The sequence below is a fragment of the Quercus lobata genome, chromosome 4 (genome assembly GCF_001633185.2).
Source record: "Quercus lobata isolate SW786 chromosome 4, ValleyOak3.0 Primary Assembly, whole genome shotgun sequence".
NCBI classification, from domain to species: Eukaryota; Viridiplantae; Streptophyta; class Magnoliopsida; order Fagales; family Fagaceae; genus Quercus; species Quercus lobata.
In genome coordinates this window covers 23,291,453-23,312,340 of record NC_044907.1, presented here as the reverse complement: position 1 = coordinate 23,312,340, position 20,888 = coordinate 23,291,453, and the positions used below count along the sequence as shown (strand labels likewise).

The following is a 20,888-nucleotide window of genomic DNA, read 5'->3' as shown; positions in this document are numbered from 1 at the left end:
CGTTATAGTAGTGCATTCTTCTGCTTCCTTCAGCTTTTCTAGTTACATCAATAGAATCAATCTCTATTTCATGAAATTTAGCCTCAACATTGCAAGTGAAGGTGTTGCCCACCCTCAAAAGATATATTTCTGTAGGAGCAAGGGAATCGATTAAGATAGACGGTTCAATTGCACACATTCACACACACTTCCATCTCCACATATTCGTAAATGTGATTTGCAGACATATAAATGTTCAACCTGTAGCATATTTATATATGTTCTGCATTTTAATCTTTCTCAACAAAATATAAAACCAAGTGATGGTTCAATATTAATGGTTTGAAAGTATACTTATGTTTTTGGTGTGCTAACAATAAAAAAGTAGATAAAGGACATCACATGTCACATACCAATCTCTAATGCATGTTGTGCTGGCCTTGACATTGCCATTTTTTTTCCCCAAACAGAGGGCAATGCGCCCAATAATTGAATTATCAAAAACCACTCTACCTCATTTAATTATTTAAAATCAAAGTCAAGCCAATTGAAATGCCGAAAGCCTAAATCATATTTAATTGGCTTTATCGATAATGCTTTTTGAGAAAGACCAGTCTGATCACAGTAAACATGTTCTTGATGTCGAAAAGACGGTGACAGGATGCTATACAATGGGAGGAAGTAGACCTAATGATGAACTACAATCTGAAAAGCAAAGAGGACAACTTTTTGTGAGAAGTCGGCCTGGACCTAAGAAGTTCTTCATCGTTGGTAAATTAGAGAAAAGAAAGAGAGGGGAGAAGCATCTTCGGGTTGGGGGAAACTCGATGGAGACTAGAGAAATATTGGGGGTCAAAAGGTTTAGAAAAGAAGAAGAAATTGTTATTGAAAGAGAGTCAAATAAGAGAGGCTTTTATAAAAAAATATAAATAAACAAGAGAGAGGTTTTGGTGAGAAATTCATGACCATAAATGCATACTCCTCCTCTCACATAACTGTGAGTCCTACTAATTAAATTTATAGTGGGACCTACAATTCATGTGAGAGGGGGTACGCATTTATAACACTCTTGGAGTATTCAATAATTTTTTGAAATGGTGGAACCAAACACCAACAGTAGCAACTAAAACGGTTTGCTTAAGCATTCAAACGATCAAACACATCTTTCTGTGGAACAAATTTATGTATTCAACTGGCGCAATAAGGTATGATCAACAAAAAATTAAACATTTCACTTTTATATTATACTAATCGCTAACCCGTGCAAACTACTAAAACTAAGTTCTAAAATAGTATTATTTATTTATTCTTAAGAATGTTAGATAATACGGCTTCAAAAAAAAGAATGTTAGATAATACATGAGTAATTATAGAAGTTCAAATCCCTATAACAAGCTCAAATATCTTAAAACTATACACCAATATGAGAAATTTGATTTCTTTGTTCTACCCAAGTACAAAGTTAAAAACAACCTCCAACTTTGTATAACTTGTTTGTACCTTTAGTTAACAACCTTGAACTATTGGAAGGCATCCTATGTCTATTATCAATTATCAATTGCATCCTTTCTTTCATGAAACTTAAGGTCTCTATCATTTTTTTTTTTTTTTGATAATATAATCCCTTATAATATTCAGTCTATTTGCAAAATCCTGGTAATCCTGGTTGTTTATTCCTTGTTCTTATCATCATCAGTATTGCTTAAAGAACCGCATTTAGGAGTCTCATCTGAAAAGTCATGAATGGTGCAATTAGTAAATGGTAAAAAGGGAGCATAACATGCAAACACAAGAATGCTTTACATATCTTTAAATAAACTACACCCATTTAAACACACACACACACACTAAAAGGAAAAACATTAAGGACCTTGAACTTTGGGAATTAAGGTTATAATGTTATACACATGGTTTTAAAAGTCGGACCGGTTATGACTAAAAACCGAAAATCATCCAATAATCAGAAACAACCGGGAACCTGCTGGTTCAACTGTAAAAACCAAAAACCAGTATGGTTGAATCGGTTATTGGCCGGTTTGCTTAAAACACCAAAATGCAGCAATTTTAACTAAATAGTAAAGATCTGAAAAAGCAAAGCAATCAACCATGACCATCCTTTGCCACTAAAAAAGAAAAAAGAGAGTAGTTGAGGAGAGAGATTCTTCAATGAAGGCAATTGCCAATTGCCAATTTTGATCATATAAATAAATAATAATTGAAAGTTCAAAAACGTGTAAAAACACCTTTAAACGTTTAGACCCCCAAATATCAACTTAATCAATTCAAGCAATATGTCAAACAACTAGTGTGCGGAAACTTAACATATGCTATCATACGAAATTGATTAAATACTATCTAAGCCATAACAGATTAAAATCCACAGCAGATAAATAAAAAGGTAAAGATAGAGAGGAAGGAAGATGCAAACACAAAGACAACACGCGATGTGTTATCGAAGAGGAAACCGAAGTCCTCGGCGAAAAACCTCTCCGCCGCCCTCCAAGCGGTAATCAATCCACTAGAAAATATAGTTGGGATACAAGGACAGCAATAGACCCTCCAAGCCTAATCTACCCAGTGCACCTAAGCCCTCCAAGCTTCTTACTCCAACGAGGTTGCGCCGAACCTTTTTCTTTTCTAGCTTCCCGGATTCCTCTACTAGACCATAGCATCAACCAATGAAGATTGGCCCCTTCCTAACTGCTTCCCAGAAATCCAAACAGCAGTCTCACAATGATGATGATGGTGAGAACCTGGTTTGGTATAATGCCTCTCAAGGGTTTGACAATGGAGAGGAAGAGAGTTGAGGAATTTGAAGAGATTCTAAGGTAGAGATTGTGGGTGAAACAATCTGGTTTTTCTTTAGGGTTTCTCTCTCAAAATTCTCTCTGGAAGCTCTCTTTCAATCGTGGGTAATAGGGGTATTTATACTGGAGTGGAGAGGAATGTGAAACGTCAGGTTTTTACAAAACAGGGGTGGCTCGCGACTTGACCTCGCGGCTTGACTAAGTCGCGAGATCCAGTCGCGAGATAACCGTATGGCCAGTTGTCCTGTTTTGTCCTGTAGTGCTCCAGCTAGCAGACTGTTCATCTTCCAGCATGCTTGGCATGTGTGCTGCTTCTGGCGGCTTGAAGCCGCGAGTCACCCGCGAGTCCCAGCCGCGAGTCTCTGTTTTCTTGCACACTCTTGAGCAAACTTCACTCTATCTCACTCACTACCCTTACATCAAACCCACCTAAATACAGGGTTACTAAATGCTGAATTACAAGCAAATTTGGCACGGAATAAATCCAATTAGATGGTTGAATAAATTCAACCTTACAATAATAATATATGTAGCCAAAATATAATATATATATATATATATATATATATAATGCACAATAATAATCCATATAAATTTAGTAATAAATAATAGTACAATTTTTTTTAAAGAATTACTAATTTATTATGTATTTAAAACTAAATATTCTTAGTTTTAAACTTATTACATATTTTATTATTTATAATTTATAATTTGAAACTAGTAATTAATTAATTATGACGTCACTAGTTCGACTATCGGTCTAACCACGATCCGACCATAAAATCAAAAATCACTACCTTTTCCGGTTCTTTAACCGGTCTGGTTTTTAAAACCATAATTATACATAAAAATTGTGAGCTAAAGTTGGCCTAATGTAAATAATGAAGGATTATGCTTAGTTCATTGATAATATAGAAGGACATGGCTTATATCCAATGCTTTTTTGCATTGAACACAATAGGATTCAGATATGTTAAAGGTCAAAGGTTTGACTCATTTTTTTGAAATAAAGGATCTAGAAAAACTATCATCAAATGATGGTTGCATCTTTGTTGGAAAAAAAGGCTACATGTAGCAAGGTATTTGTGTTGGTTTAGCAGATGACTTAGACTTTCTGTGAGCTACTAAATTTAAACGTGGGTCATTGGTTCCACGTGTCCCAAGTCCATCAAAGAAACTTTGAATGAGCCCGAGATAGAGCTTAGTGCGAAATGACTCACCTACCCTTCGATCCACATCTCTTTATTTTTCCATTGTCGGCTTCTTCTTTGTCTCGTGGGCTTGGTCCGCATAATAAGAGAAGATTTCGATTAATCTAACTTTTAACTTGACCGTGGGACTAGGCATGAGAGGTACCAATTTTTGTGTGGAACCAAGCTAGCCAATATCTTAAATTGGGCTTATGATTTTGCTGCCCATGGCTTAATTTAGCAACCTCCACATCCTAGCGTTTGGTCATGTTAATGGCCTTTCTAGGTTGATTTTATGGGCCTAGCTTAACAAAATTCCAAGGCCCAAATCTATGGAATGTTGACTTGAATGGTTTATGAACTTTACCATTTGTGTGCGCTGCAACGGTGGCTTCTTGGGCTGAATTTAATGAACCATATTTGCCATTGTCAAAAGTGTCCTCAACGAGCGTACTCCCTCTCTGAGTTCAAAGTTCAAATACACGTATTCAGCCAAAAAAAAAAAAAAAGTTCAAATACACGCAAATCATAAGCAACTACTTCCTAGAAGACAGTAAATCAATTTATCTTTCCCCTTTCATTTCGTCCATGGTTGGTGCCAAGGGCCTTTTTGGCATTTTGTAATAATGTAACGAGACCTTATAAATAAATAAATAATTAACTAAATTTGGGTTGGTGTTTCCAATAGAGATAATAAGGTAAAGATAAAGTAAAAGAAAATAGTAATCCATCTTCTCCTCTTAGTGTTCTAATAAAGATGTCGATAATTCAAATTCTCTCCCCTAATGATCTAGTTATAAAAAAAAATTAGGGCATTTATAGATAGCTGCAAATAGCAAATTAATCCTTTTTTTTTTTTTTTTTTATCAATATTAACAATTTAACACTATTTAACATCTTTGTTGGTATCAAAAGCTTTGTTGGCTTTCCATAATGAGACCTTATAAGAAAAAAACTCGGCTGGTGTTTCCAACCGAGATGGTAAAGTGAAGATTTAAAAAAAAAAAGAAGGATCAATCACTCTTTTCAATTTAGTAACAATCACGGCCTTTGCTTCTTTGAGCAAAACTCCAGGCTAAGGAGTTGGCGTTTCATAGTAAGGTAACAAGATCAGGGCTGGCTCAATAGGTGATGTAATTAATGCAATCACCTAAGGCCCCCAAATAAAAGAAGGCCCCCATTTGTAAAAAAAAAAAAATATATATATATATATATATATCTATATATTTTAATTAAAAAAATTTAAGCACTTTTATTGGTCAATAAAATGCATTAAAAAGACCTTATTGTATCCTAAAATGCAAAAAATTAAAAAGGAAAAAAAATAAAAATAGTGAAACTTCAACTAACAAAATTAAATTTTAGGAGACAAATTTATTAACTCATTATTAAAATATGCTAAAATCAAAATTAATACCAAACAAACTCATTAATAATACAACATAATTGTCTTGAAATATGCAAAAATAGAGATTATAAATTTCAAAAACAAAAGAAAAATCTCTTATCTCTCTATCTCTCTGACTCTCCATCTATATTCTTACCTTTCTTTTCTTCATCTTCATCTTGATTCTTTTCTTCATATTCATCTTGATCCTTGATCTTTTTCCATAAACTCAATTAGTCAGTCTAGCTTGAATTTTTTCTACCAAAGGTAATCTTCTACAACTCTTCCCTTATCTGTCTTTCCGAAAATGAAGACTCAGAGTCTTTTATTTATTTAACTTAAATTATATATATTTTTTAGTTTATTTCATTGTTGGGAGTCCCATCATGGGACACGTTTTTTTGCTAGGACCCTTTTATGCTTAAGACACGTTTTTTGCTTTACAAGTTAGCCATAGGATGATAGTACAGGCCCTGCTGGCTTGCTCACATGAGTCACATTTGCACTGGACAGCACCTTGTACTTATCTTCACCTCACCACCACTCCTCTATAAATAGCCCCAAATATAGTAATCCAACATACTTACATCAAATTAGTGAGACAATGGATTTTGAAAGAATGATCCTAATTGTAGTTTTGTGTCTATGTTTGGCAAGTAGCTATCAGGTGAATGGAACTCGAATTGCATCCAAAGAAGAGGAATTGGAGTTAGAAAGACAACTAAAGCTCATAAACAAACCTCCTGTTAAAAGCATTCAGGTTTTAGACTAACTCAAACTCATGTTTGTTTTGAATTTTTATATGTTGTAATAAGGCTGTCCACTACCCATCCAAACCAACCAACCTACCCAATCCAAAGCCATCTGATCTGAAAACCGCCTGATTCAAGCAATGGCTCATTCCACTATGGGACGTCGATGATAGAAACTGATAAGATTAGTTTGGGTTTCGATTTGAAATTTTGAGAAACCGACAAACCTGACCCACCCGATGAACCCAACTTCCTCTGCTTTGATCTCCTCTCTAATCTCATCTCCACCATTGACAATGACCTTACCTTTCCCAAATCCATGTGATTTTCGGCATCATAATTGAATTTTTGGGGAGATCTCAATCGATTCAATGAGATCTCCTCCAGATCTAAGGAGATTTTTTGTTAATAGAGCCAAGATCTCCTCCAGATTTGAGGAGATCTCAATCGATCTGGTAAGATCTTTACCAGATCTAGTGGAGATCGTGAGATTCTGATGAAGAACCAACAAATTTTATTTATTTATTTATTTTTATATCTCCCCTAGCTCTCTCGATTTCGAATGAAACCAACTTGACCCGTGGCCAATCTAACCCATTCATTCTCTCGGCCAGCAACAAGTCCTTCAATCTACCACACAACTTGGTCGGGACGGGTTGGGGTTGAGCTCAAATGCGACCTAGACCAACCCATGGACAACCCTATGTTGTAATACTATAATACTTCAAGCATATTCAATGCAATGATATTTGAACATTCCATTTAGAAATTATATTTTCTAATTATTGTTATTTACTATTATCAATTGATTGTTCATTTAAGTAAGATAAAATGCTCAATAGTATTAAGATTAAGTGTTATTGTCCAATTTTCCCAAAAAAGAAAATTTTGAGTTTGATTTCCACTTCCTCTTTATTGTAAGGGGGAAAAGATTGAAAGACAAAAAAGAGAAAAAAAAATTATGAGATTAATAACTAACATTGATTTAATCGGAAGAATTGAGATTTAATGAAATGAGTGAATTTATATTTAATTTTGACTGAAATATGTGTTTGGCCCTTAAACTTTGTGGTTTTTTCATTTTGGTTCCTTACATTGAAGATTTTTCATCTTGGTACCCTTTAAGGAAATAAATTTGTTTGTGTTTGGGCTTATAAGCTTTTTTTTTATTTTTTTATTTTTTTTTATTTTATGTGTATAACTTTTTAAAATCTTATTTTTTCTTACTTATTTTTATAAATTTTCAGAGTACAAGTATACATTTGCATATATTTAACAAAAAGCTAAATAATATGTTCGCAAACGGACACAAAAAAAAAGGGTTAAAGTTATAAAGTTTGTTGTTTCCAAATTCTTAAATGTTATAATTTTATTATTCTAACATAATTATTCAATTTTTTTTTTATCCTAATGAAACATTTATCATAGACATAGGGATTTCAAAAAAAAAAAAAAAAATTCCTAAGATGAGACCAAATCTAAGTACCACATATCTTTGCATTGACTTTAAAACCTTAAAAGCTAGCTAGGAGAAAAGTCTAGTAATATTAAAACTGATATTTTTTTTGCCTTCTCAATTATCTTTCTTGATGTTCACAATTATCATAATTTTTAGATATAAGTCTATTTGTATTGCGCGTCAGCGTTTCAGGCCTTTTTTTTTTTTTTTTTTTTTTTTTTAACTAGCGTGTTATGCACTATTCATTGGCCATGAACAGTGTATTTAGGCTAATGAACTGTGCCAAACAGTAAATTTTTTTTTTTTATTGTTTTCAGTTTTCAGCAAAATAAGCTGTATCCAAACATACACACTGTCTAAATCATGGAACTCTTATTATTAATGTTTATTTTAATTTGTTTTACTTTCATATATAACATGTTATAGAACTTGTTTTCATGTTATAAGAGAACTTGTTTTTCTTGCATTATAGAACTTGTTTTCATGTTATAAGAGAGCTTGTTTATCTTTGAACTTATAGACGGAGTTTGGATCTATTGTTGACTGTGTCGATATCAATAAACAATTGGCTTTTGACCATCCTTTGTTGAAAGATCACAAGATCCAGGTACTTGAGCATTGATTGAAACTATTTATTATTTTATTCCTTTATATATAGCATTAATCAATATTTTTTCTTATTTTTCTGGTTGCTTCAAAAATTGTAGTAGTTTATCAATTCTGAACAGTAAAATATCATAATGATTACAATGTCACCCATGCCTCTGATGTTAACAAATTTATATTTTACTAGGGCTTATCATCTGAAGGATTAATTAAGCAAATCAATCATGCAGAAAAACATTTTTGAATTAGAATTGGGCTACGTACATTCTAACTATAGCAAGAAATGGCCAACTTTGGTATCCTTAACAACAATGGTCCCTATGAATCATTCACTTTTGTAAGTTTATATGCTTACATTTGTTTGTGTAAGTAAATGTAATAACGAAGGACCTATCAATATAAGTCAATATCTATTATAGACATGGAATGATTTAGATATAATAGAATGACAAAAAAGAACATATTTTGACTAATTCTTTTTTAACTTGTTGAGAGTTCATAATTGAGCCCAAAGTTTTAGGACTAAGACTTCTTGTTATTGTTGTTGGTTTTTTTTTTTTTGGTTCAATAAGTGGATAGTGATGGAATAGGAAGTGAGGTTTGAACTACAAATATGAGACAACATAAAGGATGTAATTACCACAAGACTGTAATTAAGTTTGAAAAGAAAATTTTGAAATTTTGGTTTAATTTGATTTTTTCTTCTTCAGGAAAGACCTCGTTTTGCACTAAGAAGAATAAAGAATGCAGGTCTCTCACGAAATAAACATTCATTGATTGGTTTAATGAAAGATGCTTGTCTGTTAGGAACTGTCCCTGTTCGTAGGACAACAAAAGAAGACCTCATAGCAATCAGGTCAATGTCAAATAACATTTATCCTCAAACAGCAGACTCTCGCGGTGTTTATGTAAGTTATTTGTTATATATTTTAGGATACAAGATGAAATGATAGCCATACTTGGTATAAGTATAAACTACATGTGATTATTTTCACAAAAATATAGCATTGTAATAAGATTTGTGAAAATTGTGCATAAATTAAATGAAACAAGTTTGAAATGAAGTTTGGAGTTTGATTAGCTAATCTTAAACAATACTAAAACCTAATATTTGGGGTTTGGAGTTTGGAGTTTGTGATCCCTAAACCTAATATTTTTAGATTTAATTATGTCAATTTAAAGCAAATTTGTGAAAAGATGCACAATTAATTCTTGTTTTAAACAACCTTGAGTTGCTTTCAATTTTGAATATTTTGGTCAATGATTAATGACCAACCTGAATAATGAAAATTCCCCAAAAGTCTATTTTAATGATAAAAAATTAGGGAGAGGAGTCTGATGGGACAAATATCCTCTAACATCTAGCAAGATGATGCAAAACTGGAGAAGGGGGAGCTAAGGGAATAAAAAGGGACCTTCCCATGGTAGAAGGGGATCTTAATTTTTGGAGAAGAAAGAGAGAGAAATAGAGAGAGAGTTTGGTAACAATACAAAGATCATTGTATAACTTGGCGAAAGCCATTTTTAGTCAAATACAACCAGATAGTTCATCTTAATCCCTAAGTACATCTGTTAATTCTTCCCATTTTGGATTACCTTTTTGTCTCTTACAAATTAGTTGTGTCGATTAATTACATTTAGATTGTTCTTCTCTCTTGAGTTTTTGACTCCAACAAAGATATTTCCAAAAAAAAAAAAAATTGGAGGGAGAAAAACACTAAAAGAAAATTAATTTAGAGAATAAAATTCTCAAAACAATCTTTTGTTGTTTTTCTAAATATAAAACACCAAACCAAACCCAAAAAATTGAATAATTATAGTACTTGATAGCTAATATGTACAAAGAAAGGTAGATACAAAGATTTGTTATGTAAAAATTAAATTAAATTAATTCGGTACTATTAACTAAATTAATGAAGATTGTCAAAAAGGTAGGCTTGTTCAAAGAATTAATAGACGAAGCATAAGCTTTTTCTAAATGCTCAAGTTTAGGTCATCCCATAACAAAGTAAAAAACTATGTTTGAACACTTTGTTTGAGTTCTTACAACTTACAACCCCTTAAAAAAAATTATGACATTTTCTTACAATATATTTTATTTCTTTAATTTGGAATGTTGTTAAACAAGAGTTTCATAAAGTAGTTCTTGACTTTCATAACTTTCATTGTACAGGGTGCAATGATCCAAATGCGATACTTACCAGGTCGTAGCTACACTAGAGTTCAAGGAAACATCGCTGTCTATAATCCTAATGTTAAGCAGGGAGACAGCTATGCAGCAATACAGATCATTAATGGCGAAGAATATAAAACGAATGCTATCAATACGGGATGGATGGTATTTTAAAATTTATACTTATTTTTTTATTTGAAAATTTATACTTATTGATCTAGGTAAAATTTTCCAAACATAAACTGCAACAAACGATGGCCATTTTCAACAATGAAAACTCTGGCCTTTATTCTTTCATGAATAAGATGTAACTCATATTGAGGAAACGATCATTTTACCATTGGCTAGGATATTATGACCAAAAATTTAATTATGTTGTTGGTTACAAAGGGTTCAAATTCTAATATTTATAATAATAAAAAATGAGTGAAATGAATTGGTAAAGGATAACGTTTATCAAGAAAATTGATAATTATATACAAATGGAACAACATAGCTAGATTTTTCACAAAGAATAATTTTTGTGCTGCTTGATTCAAATAGGTTTCTCCAACAATATACGGTGGTGCTAAGTATTCTATTTTTTTTACACATTGGACAGTAAGTTTTCTATACTTCTTTTTTTAGTCATTTAAAAATCTGCTTGAAAATTTTACGTAGTGTTACTTGTTGGGTATGCATGAAAGTTTGTTTCTTTTGGATACTAACAATACCTTCAAAAATTACAGACTGACGGTTCTAAAACGACAGGCTGCTTGAATCTTAATTGCCCAGGTTTTGTGCAAATTGACAGAAGAGTTTATCCCGGGGCACCTATAACTAATGTATCCATTCCTTACGGTCCTCATTTTGAGATTGCAGTCTCTATTTTTAAGGTAAATCTATTATATTGTTAATTATAATTGCATAATATTCAATTTTGTAATATTAACCTTATATGTATATGGTTCCATAGATTCAAAATTTGAAACAAAGTTGAAAAGGTTCATATAGTTTTGTGAATTTGATCATATGCTCTTGGTCTTTAATGTGACAGGATCTTTTTGGCAGTTGGTGGGTATCATACGATGGTATTAATATTGGATATTATCCAGCAAAGATATTTAACAATTTCGCTAATCCTCAAATTGTTGGTTGGGGAGGTGTCGTTGTCACTCCTAATCCCCCAACTGGAGTTAGCCCACCCATGGGATCTGGAGTATTTCCAGACCGCAAGTATGAGCATTCATGTTATATTAGATTTGCTCAATATACAAATAATTTAGGAATCGAAGATGGGCCTCATGGTGATAATTATGAGAAAATTATTGATTGTCCTAGCCATTATAGCGTAAGGGATCCTGTATATCGTGGGAACCTGGGATACACCTTCGATTTTGGTGGCCCAGGTGGAAAATGTGGCAGTTAAAATATTTAATTATTAAGTTTTAATAAATAGTATTTGAATTTAGAGAACTCTGTTTTTAAAAATAAATCATGCCAACAATTCCACTAAGAGACAAAACATAATTGATAGAGTTTTTAACCAAAAATGAATGACATTAAAAGGAAAATATGAAACTTATAAAAATGATTGCACTTAATTGAGATTGACGTTCTAGGTATTGGTTCCTAGTAATTAAGTTCAATGTATTTTTTTTTATTGCAAAATTTAGCTACAAAATTAGTTGTAACTTAAGGCTACAACCTTACTCAATATCTTTATATTTGAAGTGAATTTTTACAAATTTGCTAATATTAGATTGCATGTTTTTCTTATATCCTTCATACTTGTAAAATTTCTAGAAAATTAAAAACCAATAGCTATGTCATAATAAATTGTTTAAATTGCAAATTTCTGTAGTTTAAAATTATGCATAAAATAAAAGCTTATAGATCATATAGTAAATAATATCCAATTGACACAAAAATTAACATATGTATTAAGAACATAAAAAACATACAATTCGATAGAATTTCAAAATATGTAATAATGTTTATAATATTGAGTAAAGTTGTAGCCTTAGATTACAACGAATTTTGTAATTAAATTTTGTCCATTTTTTATTTAAAACCAATTAACTTAAATATTGTCTAATTATTTGGGATTTCCAATCTCTCTTTTTTTTCTTTTTTTCTTTTTTCTTTTTTTCATATGCTAGTTTTAACCATCACCAACCCCCTAAGTCCAATATTATGAGAACAAACTTTTGATTTACAACTGCATATAAACACAGTCCAAAATTAAGCAGAGTAATTTTTTTTTTTTTGAGAAACCCCTATCAATAGGGAGTAATATTAAGTAATAAAACGAAGGTCAAAATTGTAAGCATCAATCATGTCTGGAGGAATAGACTCCATCCAAACATCCAATGGACTCGTTACAGCTCGTCTAGCAAATCTATGAGCCACACAATTACCTTGCCTCTTAACATGGCAAAAGGATACATAACTAAAAAAAGAACAAAGAAAAGAAATGTTTTGGTAAGATATGCCCAAACTCAGATTGAGTCATATTGCCACCATTGATCAAGTTAATAATGACTTCTGAATTGCTTTCAACTATCAAGCTTTGAAAACCCAACTCCTTTGCAAACCAAAGAGCTCGGTGCACTGTTAACACTTCCACCATCTCTACCGAAGTAGGTTTTGGAATCTGTTGTGTTAAAGCAGCCATAACCAATCCGTCATCATTACAGATTATAATATCAAGACCAGTCGTGTACTTCTTCAGCAAAGAGTGCCCCATCAAAATTAACTTTAAGCAGACCTGTTGGTGGAGGACGCCATCTGACTGACCTCACTGTGCCTGGGATCTTGGTGTGGATAGGACGCAGACGTTGTTGGTATTCCTGAAGTCCTTTGCAAGCCATGGAACTAATCTTTGCCAATGGAACAGTGTCTTCCTCTAATCGGAGTTTGTTTCTTCGCATCCAGATCAGTGAAGTCGTCCATGCAAACAAAGCAAAGCAAGACCTGTCCTGTTGTGCAACCTGGATAATATCTAAAAAACTAGAAACAGAGTTAGTAGCAACAAATTTATTCGGCAAAAGACACCTACCATACAAATTTTTTGGGACCTCCAACTTCCAAATTCCGTTCCATGTGCTCTTCATCACTCCCATAGAAGAAGAGCTAGGTGCTGCTCCATTCACACACTCCCATCTCCATGAGCAACTTATATCCGGACCTGACGGAGTAGACCCCATCATGGTTTCTCGGCCAGAAAATTGCGTCACACCTGTTAGAGAAGCTTAAGGGAATAGCTTTAATAATAGAAGCTTAAGGGAATAGCTTTAATAATAGAAGCTTCAATAAGCAAAAATAATCTGTCAATCTCTGCCTCTCTCCAGCTGCACAGATCATGATCAATCAAAGTGGACACCAAGGCATCTGAACTGATGTCTGAAATGGGAGAGATGACCCTGCCATGTTCAGTAGCTGGTAGCCATCTATCTTCATATATATCCCATCACCAATCCTCCACCTCATACCCCTCATAATAACCTTACGCTCTTTAAGTATTCAATATACAATATGCTATTTCATACAAGCCCGATCCAAAATTATACAATAATAAAAAATTCAAACTAAAAGCATAATAATAGGTAAAGATAATTGTTAGGAGAATTATTAAATTGAATTCAAAAACACTACCGACTCATGTAAGCTTCCTTCGTGAATAATAGAATTATATTAAGACCACAAACTCCAATAAATGACCACAAATTCCTTATATTTTAATATGTGGGACCCCTCTGTTCTCAAATGGCATTAATTCGTGCATTAAGATTAAAAAAAAATTAGCTCCTCGTATTTTGTGTTGAATAACTCATTAGGCATCAAAATTAAGAAGAAATTAGAGACACATGACACCACATTGGACACTAATTGAAATTCTAATTGGATTTTAAGAAGAAAATAGAGACACATGGCATAAAATTGAACACTAACTAAGAATTCTAATTGAATTTTCTTTGAGCTTTAATCGAAAGTCAAACTGTGATGATGTAATAATTATTTCAACTAGCCCGTTCAAAGGTTTTCTTTTTTTTCTTTTTTTTTTTTAAAAAAAAAAAGAGAGAGAGATAGGAGTGTTATGAGATATTATTAATAACAACGCATACATACAATGCCTGGGAATGAGATAACAGCAAATGAGCATTTTCTAAATATTTGTCTTTTTGGTAGGAAGCATATTATAAAAACTAGTATGTAACTCGTGCTACCGCACGAGAATGGTTAATTGTAGTTATAATGTTGGTCAATTTTTTTTGTTTTTTTGGGTTTATCACATGGAGGATAGAATTAGATAAAACAATGGAAAAAAAAAATATATTGCATTTTATTATTTAAGTGATGCTACAATGAAAAAAAGAAGAAGAGAATATTGCATTTTACTATTAAAAATATATAAAGGGACATTAATATATATATATATATATATATATATATTTGTCAAACTTAAATAAACCTATTCACCAACTTAAACATTTCAAGGTCAATCAAGCATCTCTTGCACGTAACCACAAATTCTTCATAACCATAAGGATATGGTTCATCACGGTTCCAATGTTCCATTTTAGATTTTTGGCAAGCTTGAAAGTTTGGACTTTGATACATGGCGGTTCTTGCAACAAGTAGTCGAAGTATTCTTTGGCATTTTAGAAGCTTATGATTTCTATGTTCATCATTCAAAACTTTCAAAAGGTTACTTATGCCTTTAGGATTCGATTCACAAAGCAGCATGACTCCATGAATATATGTTGCAATAAAATCACCACATGCAACAGCTTGTTCAATCAATATTTTTCCTTCAACGACTTCTTCACTCAAGAAGTATTTTTTTGTACCCACTATGAGTAGTGCATGGGGATTCTTTGCTTCATAACATGAAAAATATCAATTTTTTTGCGTTGTTATCTAGTAGGGTTGGGTGACTGAAACATGGAGTGAGTCCAATTCTTTGGAGTACTAATCTGTTTTTTGTTAATTTGTTGAAGCTTTTGCATCTGATTAAGAAAAAGGAAAGAATTGAATTAATAGATTTCATAACTTATTTAGAGGGAAATAATTAGTATATATACACTGAAAAATTTGTTTTGTTATACCTTAACTTGATATTTCCCAATTATAGTGTTGCTGAATCATTTCCCACCTCTGAAAATATTTCCACCAACATGTCATTTGGAAGATTTTGTAAAGTATTCATATTTTTCTTTTTGGTTTGAAATAGTGTTCTAATATTTCATTCCCTATTTATAATAAAATGATTTTTAAAGATTCATAGGATCATATTAAATTACAATAAATGATAATAATGTGTTTTTAGACTTTTTAATTGAATATACATGATTTTTGATAGGCAAATGGGTAATTATATTTTATAATAAAATATGAGAATGTACTTAAAAAGATTAAAAAATATTTTCACATTACATATGTACACCACGAAAGTAATTTCATTATCTTGTTTCTTTGATAATTCTTCTCAATCCTTCAAAAGATTAAATCCGTACATAAAATTTAATTATTATTATTTTACCTTTTTTTAGCTATTAATCGGTTGACATCCTAAACATTCTCTAAAATTTCATAATCCATTGACTAAGACCATTTTCATCCAATAATATGTAGACAACTAAATTACGTAAATGTTGAAGGGATAGGGTAAAAAAAAAATACCTCTTAAAAAAATAAGTGGTTATTAGTTGGTTCAACTAATTGAGATCCAACTGAATTTCAATCATTTTTTGTATGCAATGAAAAATATTTTGAACACATGTCATGCAATTTAAGCAAGTAAAAAAATATACAAAAGGTTAGGAAAATGAAATTATCAAAATTAGTTGACTATATCTAAGCCCTCTGGTGAGCAAAATTAAGCTTTAATAATCACCCATAAAAAAAAATTCAATAATCATCAATTTTTTTCAAGCATATAATAGTGAACCTTTGTTGTGTTGCATAACCTAAGTCTTTTTGTTTCAGCCAAAGTTTAGTATACCAAAACCAGTAATAAAGGATGCGCACGCTATCAAATATTACACAAGCTTATTAGTGAATTTACTAAAACCTTGCTCATAGGTCATGTGATCCATTAAACTAATATGAATATATTGATTTTTCAGATTACCTTTTCAATATTCAGAAATCATAAAATACATAAAATAGTTCTTGACAATGTAATAAACCACATAAAATAGTTATAGACAATGTCATAAACCAAATAATTTAAACTAAAAATTTCCAATAATGTTTTCTTTTTTCCTGGATGCCATGAGATTTCTCTTTATCCCATCCTTAGCAACTTTTAGGCATTTGGGATACCTTCTGGATCTACAATGCGCCAATTCACGTTAAATTATATTATTGATAAAAAATTGGCTATCCAAATTGCAATTATCAATACAATAATGGAAGGTTAAATTGTCAAAACTAAGGTGGAGTACAATTGAAAATTTTATTACTGGCCTCCTTCTAGTGCAATTAGACCTTCCTAGTGTGCTGCCTAAACAGTCCATTGTGAATTTTTTTTTAACTTATTTTCATAATTTAATTTCCTAGGCTTATCATCAGAATTTTTATTCTTAAGTTGATAGTTAAAGAACATAAAGATGTTTTATGGTCAGTGTTATCTGGTTTGTTAGTTTTGTGACTCTAGATGGTATTTGGGTTGTTTGTTAGTTTTCATAACAAAGAACTCAAGCCTTTCAATTGCCTTTTTGACAATATCTAAATCACCCAAGCTCCACAATCAAGCAAAGCATTTTCTATCTCATGTAATAGTTATTAAAATTTAGATAAAAAAGGAAGAATGTGTAAATGAAGTCTTGACATACCAAATTGGTAGATCTGTGTAGAAATTTAGACCAAAAAGAGTTCTAGGAGCACCTAGATTAGAGGGAAAAAAAAAGGAGCAATAATTAATTCATTGCAAGGACATTGAAGAAAATGAGAAATAAGTATAACATCCAAACTGGGGTGAATAGTGCTTAATAGAAAGTTAAATTTGAAAGTGTAGATTTAATATTCTAATAAATGCAAAATCATTATCTTTTGCCAATCGAGAAGATGAGGGAACCAAGGAAGACAATGGCAGACTCATGTAATTTTTCAATTCACTATAATAGAGGAAATAGCAAATGATGAAAATGATAATATTAGATATTACACGGCCTAAGGCATTACCTGGTGGCCATGTTGTCAAATTGTGCCTAGGTTGTTTCACACTTTAGTGCAACAGCAACAACCTATTAAGGATTATTAAAAAAAAAATCAGGAATTAAATGCTCAAACAACAAAAATTAGACAATGGAATAAGAGGAAATTGTGATTTTCATAACTATTTTATCTAATTAGTTAATTAAGTGGATGCAAAGAGAAAATGATTGTACCCAAGATCCAAGTTGTTTTCACGCTTGTGTGCAAATCACACTGTCATCCAACACCTGAAGTGATTGAACATGAGTTTAGTTATTCACATTATTTTTATTTAAGATTAGGCACTTAACAGAGCTATTTGTAAGGAAAAAAAAGTACATACATACATACATACATACATATATATATATATATATATATATATAATATCATGCCGAAGTAGATTCAAGTATGTGGCCTTTTAAATGCATGAAAAAACAAAAAGACAAACATTTAATTTTATTATCTAGATAACATAAAAAGAAAGACTAAGACTGAATCATACCTTTATCACTTTCGACTATGAACACCACTGTTGTAGATAATGTTTTATGTAGGTATCCTCTTATTATATCTACAGTTACCAGATACTATCAAAAGTGTTGTTAATCATCCACTGTCACTTAAATGTATAAGAAAAACAATGCCTAAATGAGGGAGAAAAAAGAGAGAAACACAAATGGTACTTTCAACACAAAGGTGAACCTGCAGAGATTCTATCAAGACAAAAACACTCACCTGAGCACTGATATTGGCTCCATGGAAGGTCTCATAAAATCTTTCTAGGTTGTCTTTTCCTTGCTGTCTCAAAAACATGGAATGGTATCTGCCACAATACATGAACAATTATAAATTACAGAGGAACAATTATAAATTACAAAGGATACAACAGGAATTTGCATTTCACAAATCTGTAACAAATAACAAACTAAACCAAAGATCAAAACCAAAATGCATTTAGCATGACTTTTAAAGAGAGTGGAAAAGATAAGGCTACTAAAGATGTAAACCAAACAGGGGGAAAAAAGTAACTCAACCCTTTAATTATTTTTTTTTTATGAGAGGCTGACAGAACATTTAAGCTAGAAAATATGTTACCTAAGTAAATTTTATAATTATATAGAAGCATTCAAAATTCATGATGGGAGTAAAAAGGGAAGTTTGCACCACACATGAGGAGGAGAGAGCTTCCATAGCAGAACCTAGGAGACTTATAACTAATACTTGAGTCCCAATACCCAAGGATATAACATTGCACATTTCTAGAGATAAACTATAGAAAAGGCCAATTAAAGAAGACCTTAAAGTTAAACTCTTTCATCAGTAGTGCTGCTCCTGCACCATTTTTGAAATCATAATATTGTGTCTGGTAGAATATTAATCAGACGACTAAATTCACAATTTCCTAATAACTTAAGTTTTTGGAATAATCAATAATTCATCATGGCCTTAAGTTCAAACCCTGTCTCCACTCTACCACTCATTTAAAAATTTTAAAAAATCTCGTGTTGGACCCCAATTATCAAGAGAGAATATGGTTCATATGTAAGAGAGAGTGTGAAAATAATGGTCAAGTAATTAAATTTTCCATTTCCTAACCGTTTAAACTTTTGTGACAATTGGTAATTTATCAATTTCAAAGTAAAAAGTAAAAAAATAAAAAATAAAAAATAATAGTTCTCCGGAGATGTAGTACCTCTGTTGTACCCGAACCAATCTTCCCGGAAGGTCTAACCTCTGTACTCTTGTTTCTGTTTCGAAGTAAGAGAAAACAAATTATCTGTACAAATCTCCATATGAGGCAAACATAAAAGTTAACTATCATGAAAGAAACAATCAACTAAGTAGCTCAATGGAATAGCTATTAATATTAATAGTTTATTACATCACAAATCATCACAAACACAATTAACTTAGACCAAAAACAAACACAGAAACCGCAATTTCACATTATATAGGAACCAGAAGTCACATAAACTGAAAGGTATAATTGAGTTATGCTTTCAAAATATGAACTTTGCAAAATTAGGGCTTCTCAAAGATTGAACTTACAAAATGGAGATAGGCTTGACAACACCATATAAGGACTCAATAATTCTAGCCGATCCTCCACGAATCTTCAAACAAACAAAAGCATTTCATTGAGACCACGAAGAGAAACAAAAAGAGAAATAGCTCTGTTTGGTTGCTGAGAAATAAGGAAAAAAAATACGAATCTCGTTTAAAGACAATATTTTCCGTCATTTTTTCTGGGAAACCAAATGGAGGACTGATTTAAACCCACCTGCAAATTGACAGATCCATTGACAGTGAGACGAACACCATAGTGAGAAATGGAAGAAGAAGATTTCACTATGATTTTTCCCTCCAGAGGTTCCTGAAATTCCAATACTCATCTTTTTAGAGAATAGAAAGAGAGAGAGAGACAGAAATAGTAGGTATCTGTGTATATAGAGAATGAGAGAGACAGATGAGTTACCGAAGGGTGATAGATACGACTTGGCACGGGAAAGTTTGAGCCATCTAGTTTTAGTGAGAATGGTCCACATACATTCAGCCAAATGAAACAAAATTGAACTTCAATTTCAGATTTTAATTGGACAATTAGAAAGATAATTATGATGACATAATTTGTAGACACATGGCACAAAATTAGAGTTTTAATTTGGAATTGCAATTTGAGTTTCTCTTTGCTTCACCTATTATTTTATATATAGATATATAGATTATTGTAGCTTATTGGCAGGGAAAAAAAAGTTATTGTTAAAAGATCAAGAAAAAGGAGGAGCTCATGGTTTTAAGGTTGGACCAGTTGTTAACAAGCATTATTGTTAACTAGTTGCTAACAAGCAATTTTACATCAAGTTAATACACATATACACATTATAATAAAAAAATGAAAAGCAAAAAACAAACTTCTTAAAATTCAAACTTTCTCTCCCTATATCCAACTACATATTATATATCTAAAGAAATTTTAAGAAATGCTACATTCACAATATTTTCACAATAAATAATAAGTGGTTAGTTGTTACTTGTTGTTATTGGTTGGCAAGAAAGTAATTTAAATCTCGAATTCATATTTAAAACCCACAACAACTTTCCACTTAGAATTTGTTGTGAAAATATTGTAAACGTAGCACTTCTCAAAAAAATTAGCTCCTCGTATTTTGTGTTGAATAACTCATTAGGCATCAAAATTAAGATGAAATTAGAGACACATGACACCACATTGGACACTAATTGAAATTCTAATTGGATTTTAAGAAGAAAATAGAGACACATGGCATAAAATTGGACACTAATTAAGAATTCTAATTGAATTTTCTTTGAGCTTTAATCGAAAGTCAAAC

At 31.7% G+C, this 20,888-nt stretch overlaps 1 protein-coding gene and 1 long non-coding RNA gene across 2 annotated transcripts; one reads left to right on the top strand and one right to left on the bottom strand.

The window, feature by feature from the left end:
• The first annotated feature begins 5,905 nt into the window (after window positions 1–5,905).
• LOC115984359 lies at window positions 5,906–11,793 on the top strand. The gene is made up of 7 exons (XM_031107365.1): window positions 5,906–6,123; window positions 8,095–8,181; window positions 8,891–9,088; window positions 10,354–10,518; window positions 10,897–10,953; window positions 11,082–11,228; window positions 11,390–11,793. Exons 1-7 carry the CDS (start codon window positions 5,968–5,970, stop codon window positions 11,759–11,761), a joined length of 1,182 nt encoding a protein of 393 aa, XP_030963225.1. The 5' UTR covers window positions 5,906–5,967; the 3' UTR covers window positions 11,762–11,793.
• A 4,810-nt stretch (window positions 11,794–16,603) lies between these two features.
• Window positions 16,604–18,333, bottom strand: LOC115984095. Its single transcript, XR_004090363.1, has 5 exons — window positions 18,274–18,333; window positions 18,041–18,125; window positions 17,730–17,783; window positions 17,524–17,585; window positions 16,604–16,671 (listed from the first exon to the last, which is right to left on the bottom strand). It is a non-coding gene; the product is annotated as an uncharacterized LOC115984095 (long non-coding RNA).
• Window positions 18,334–20,888: the final 2,555 nt, after the last annotated feature.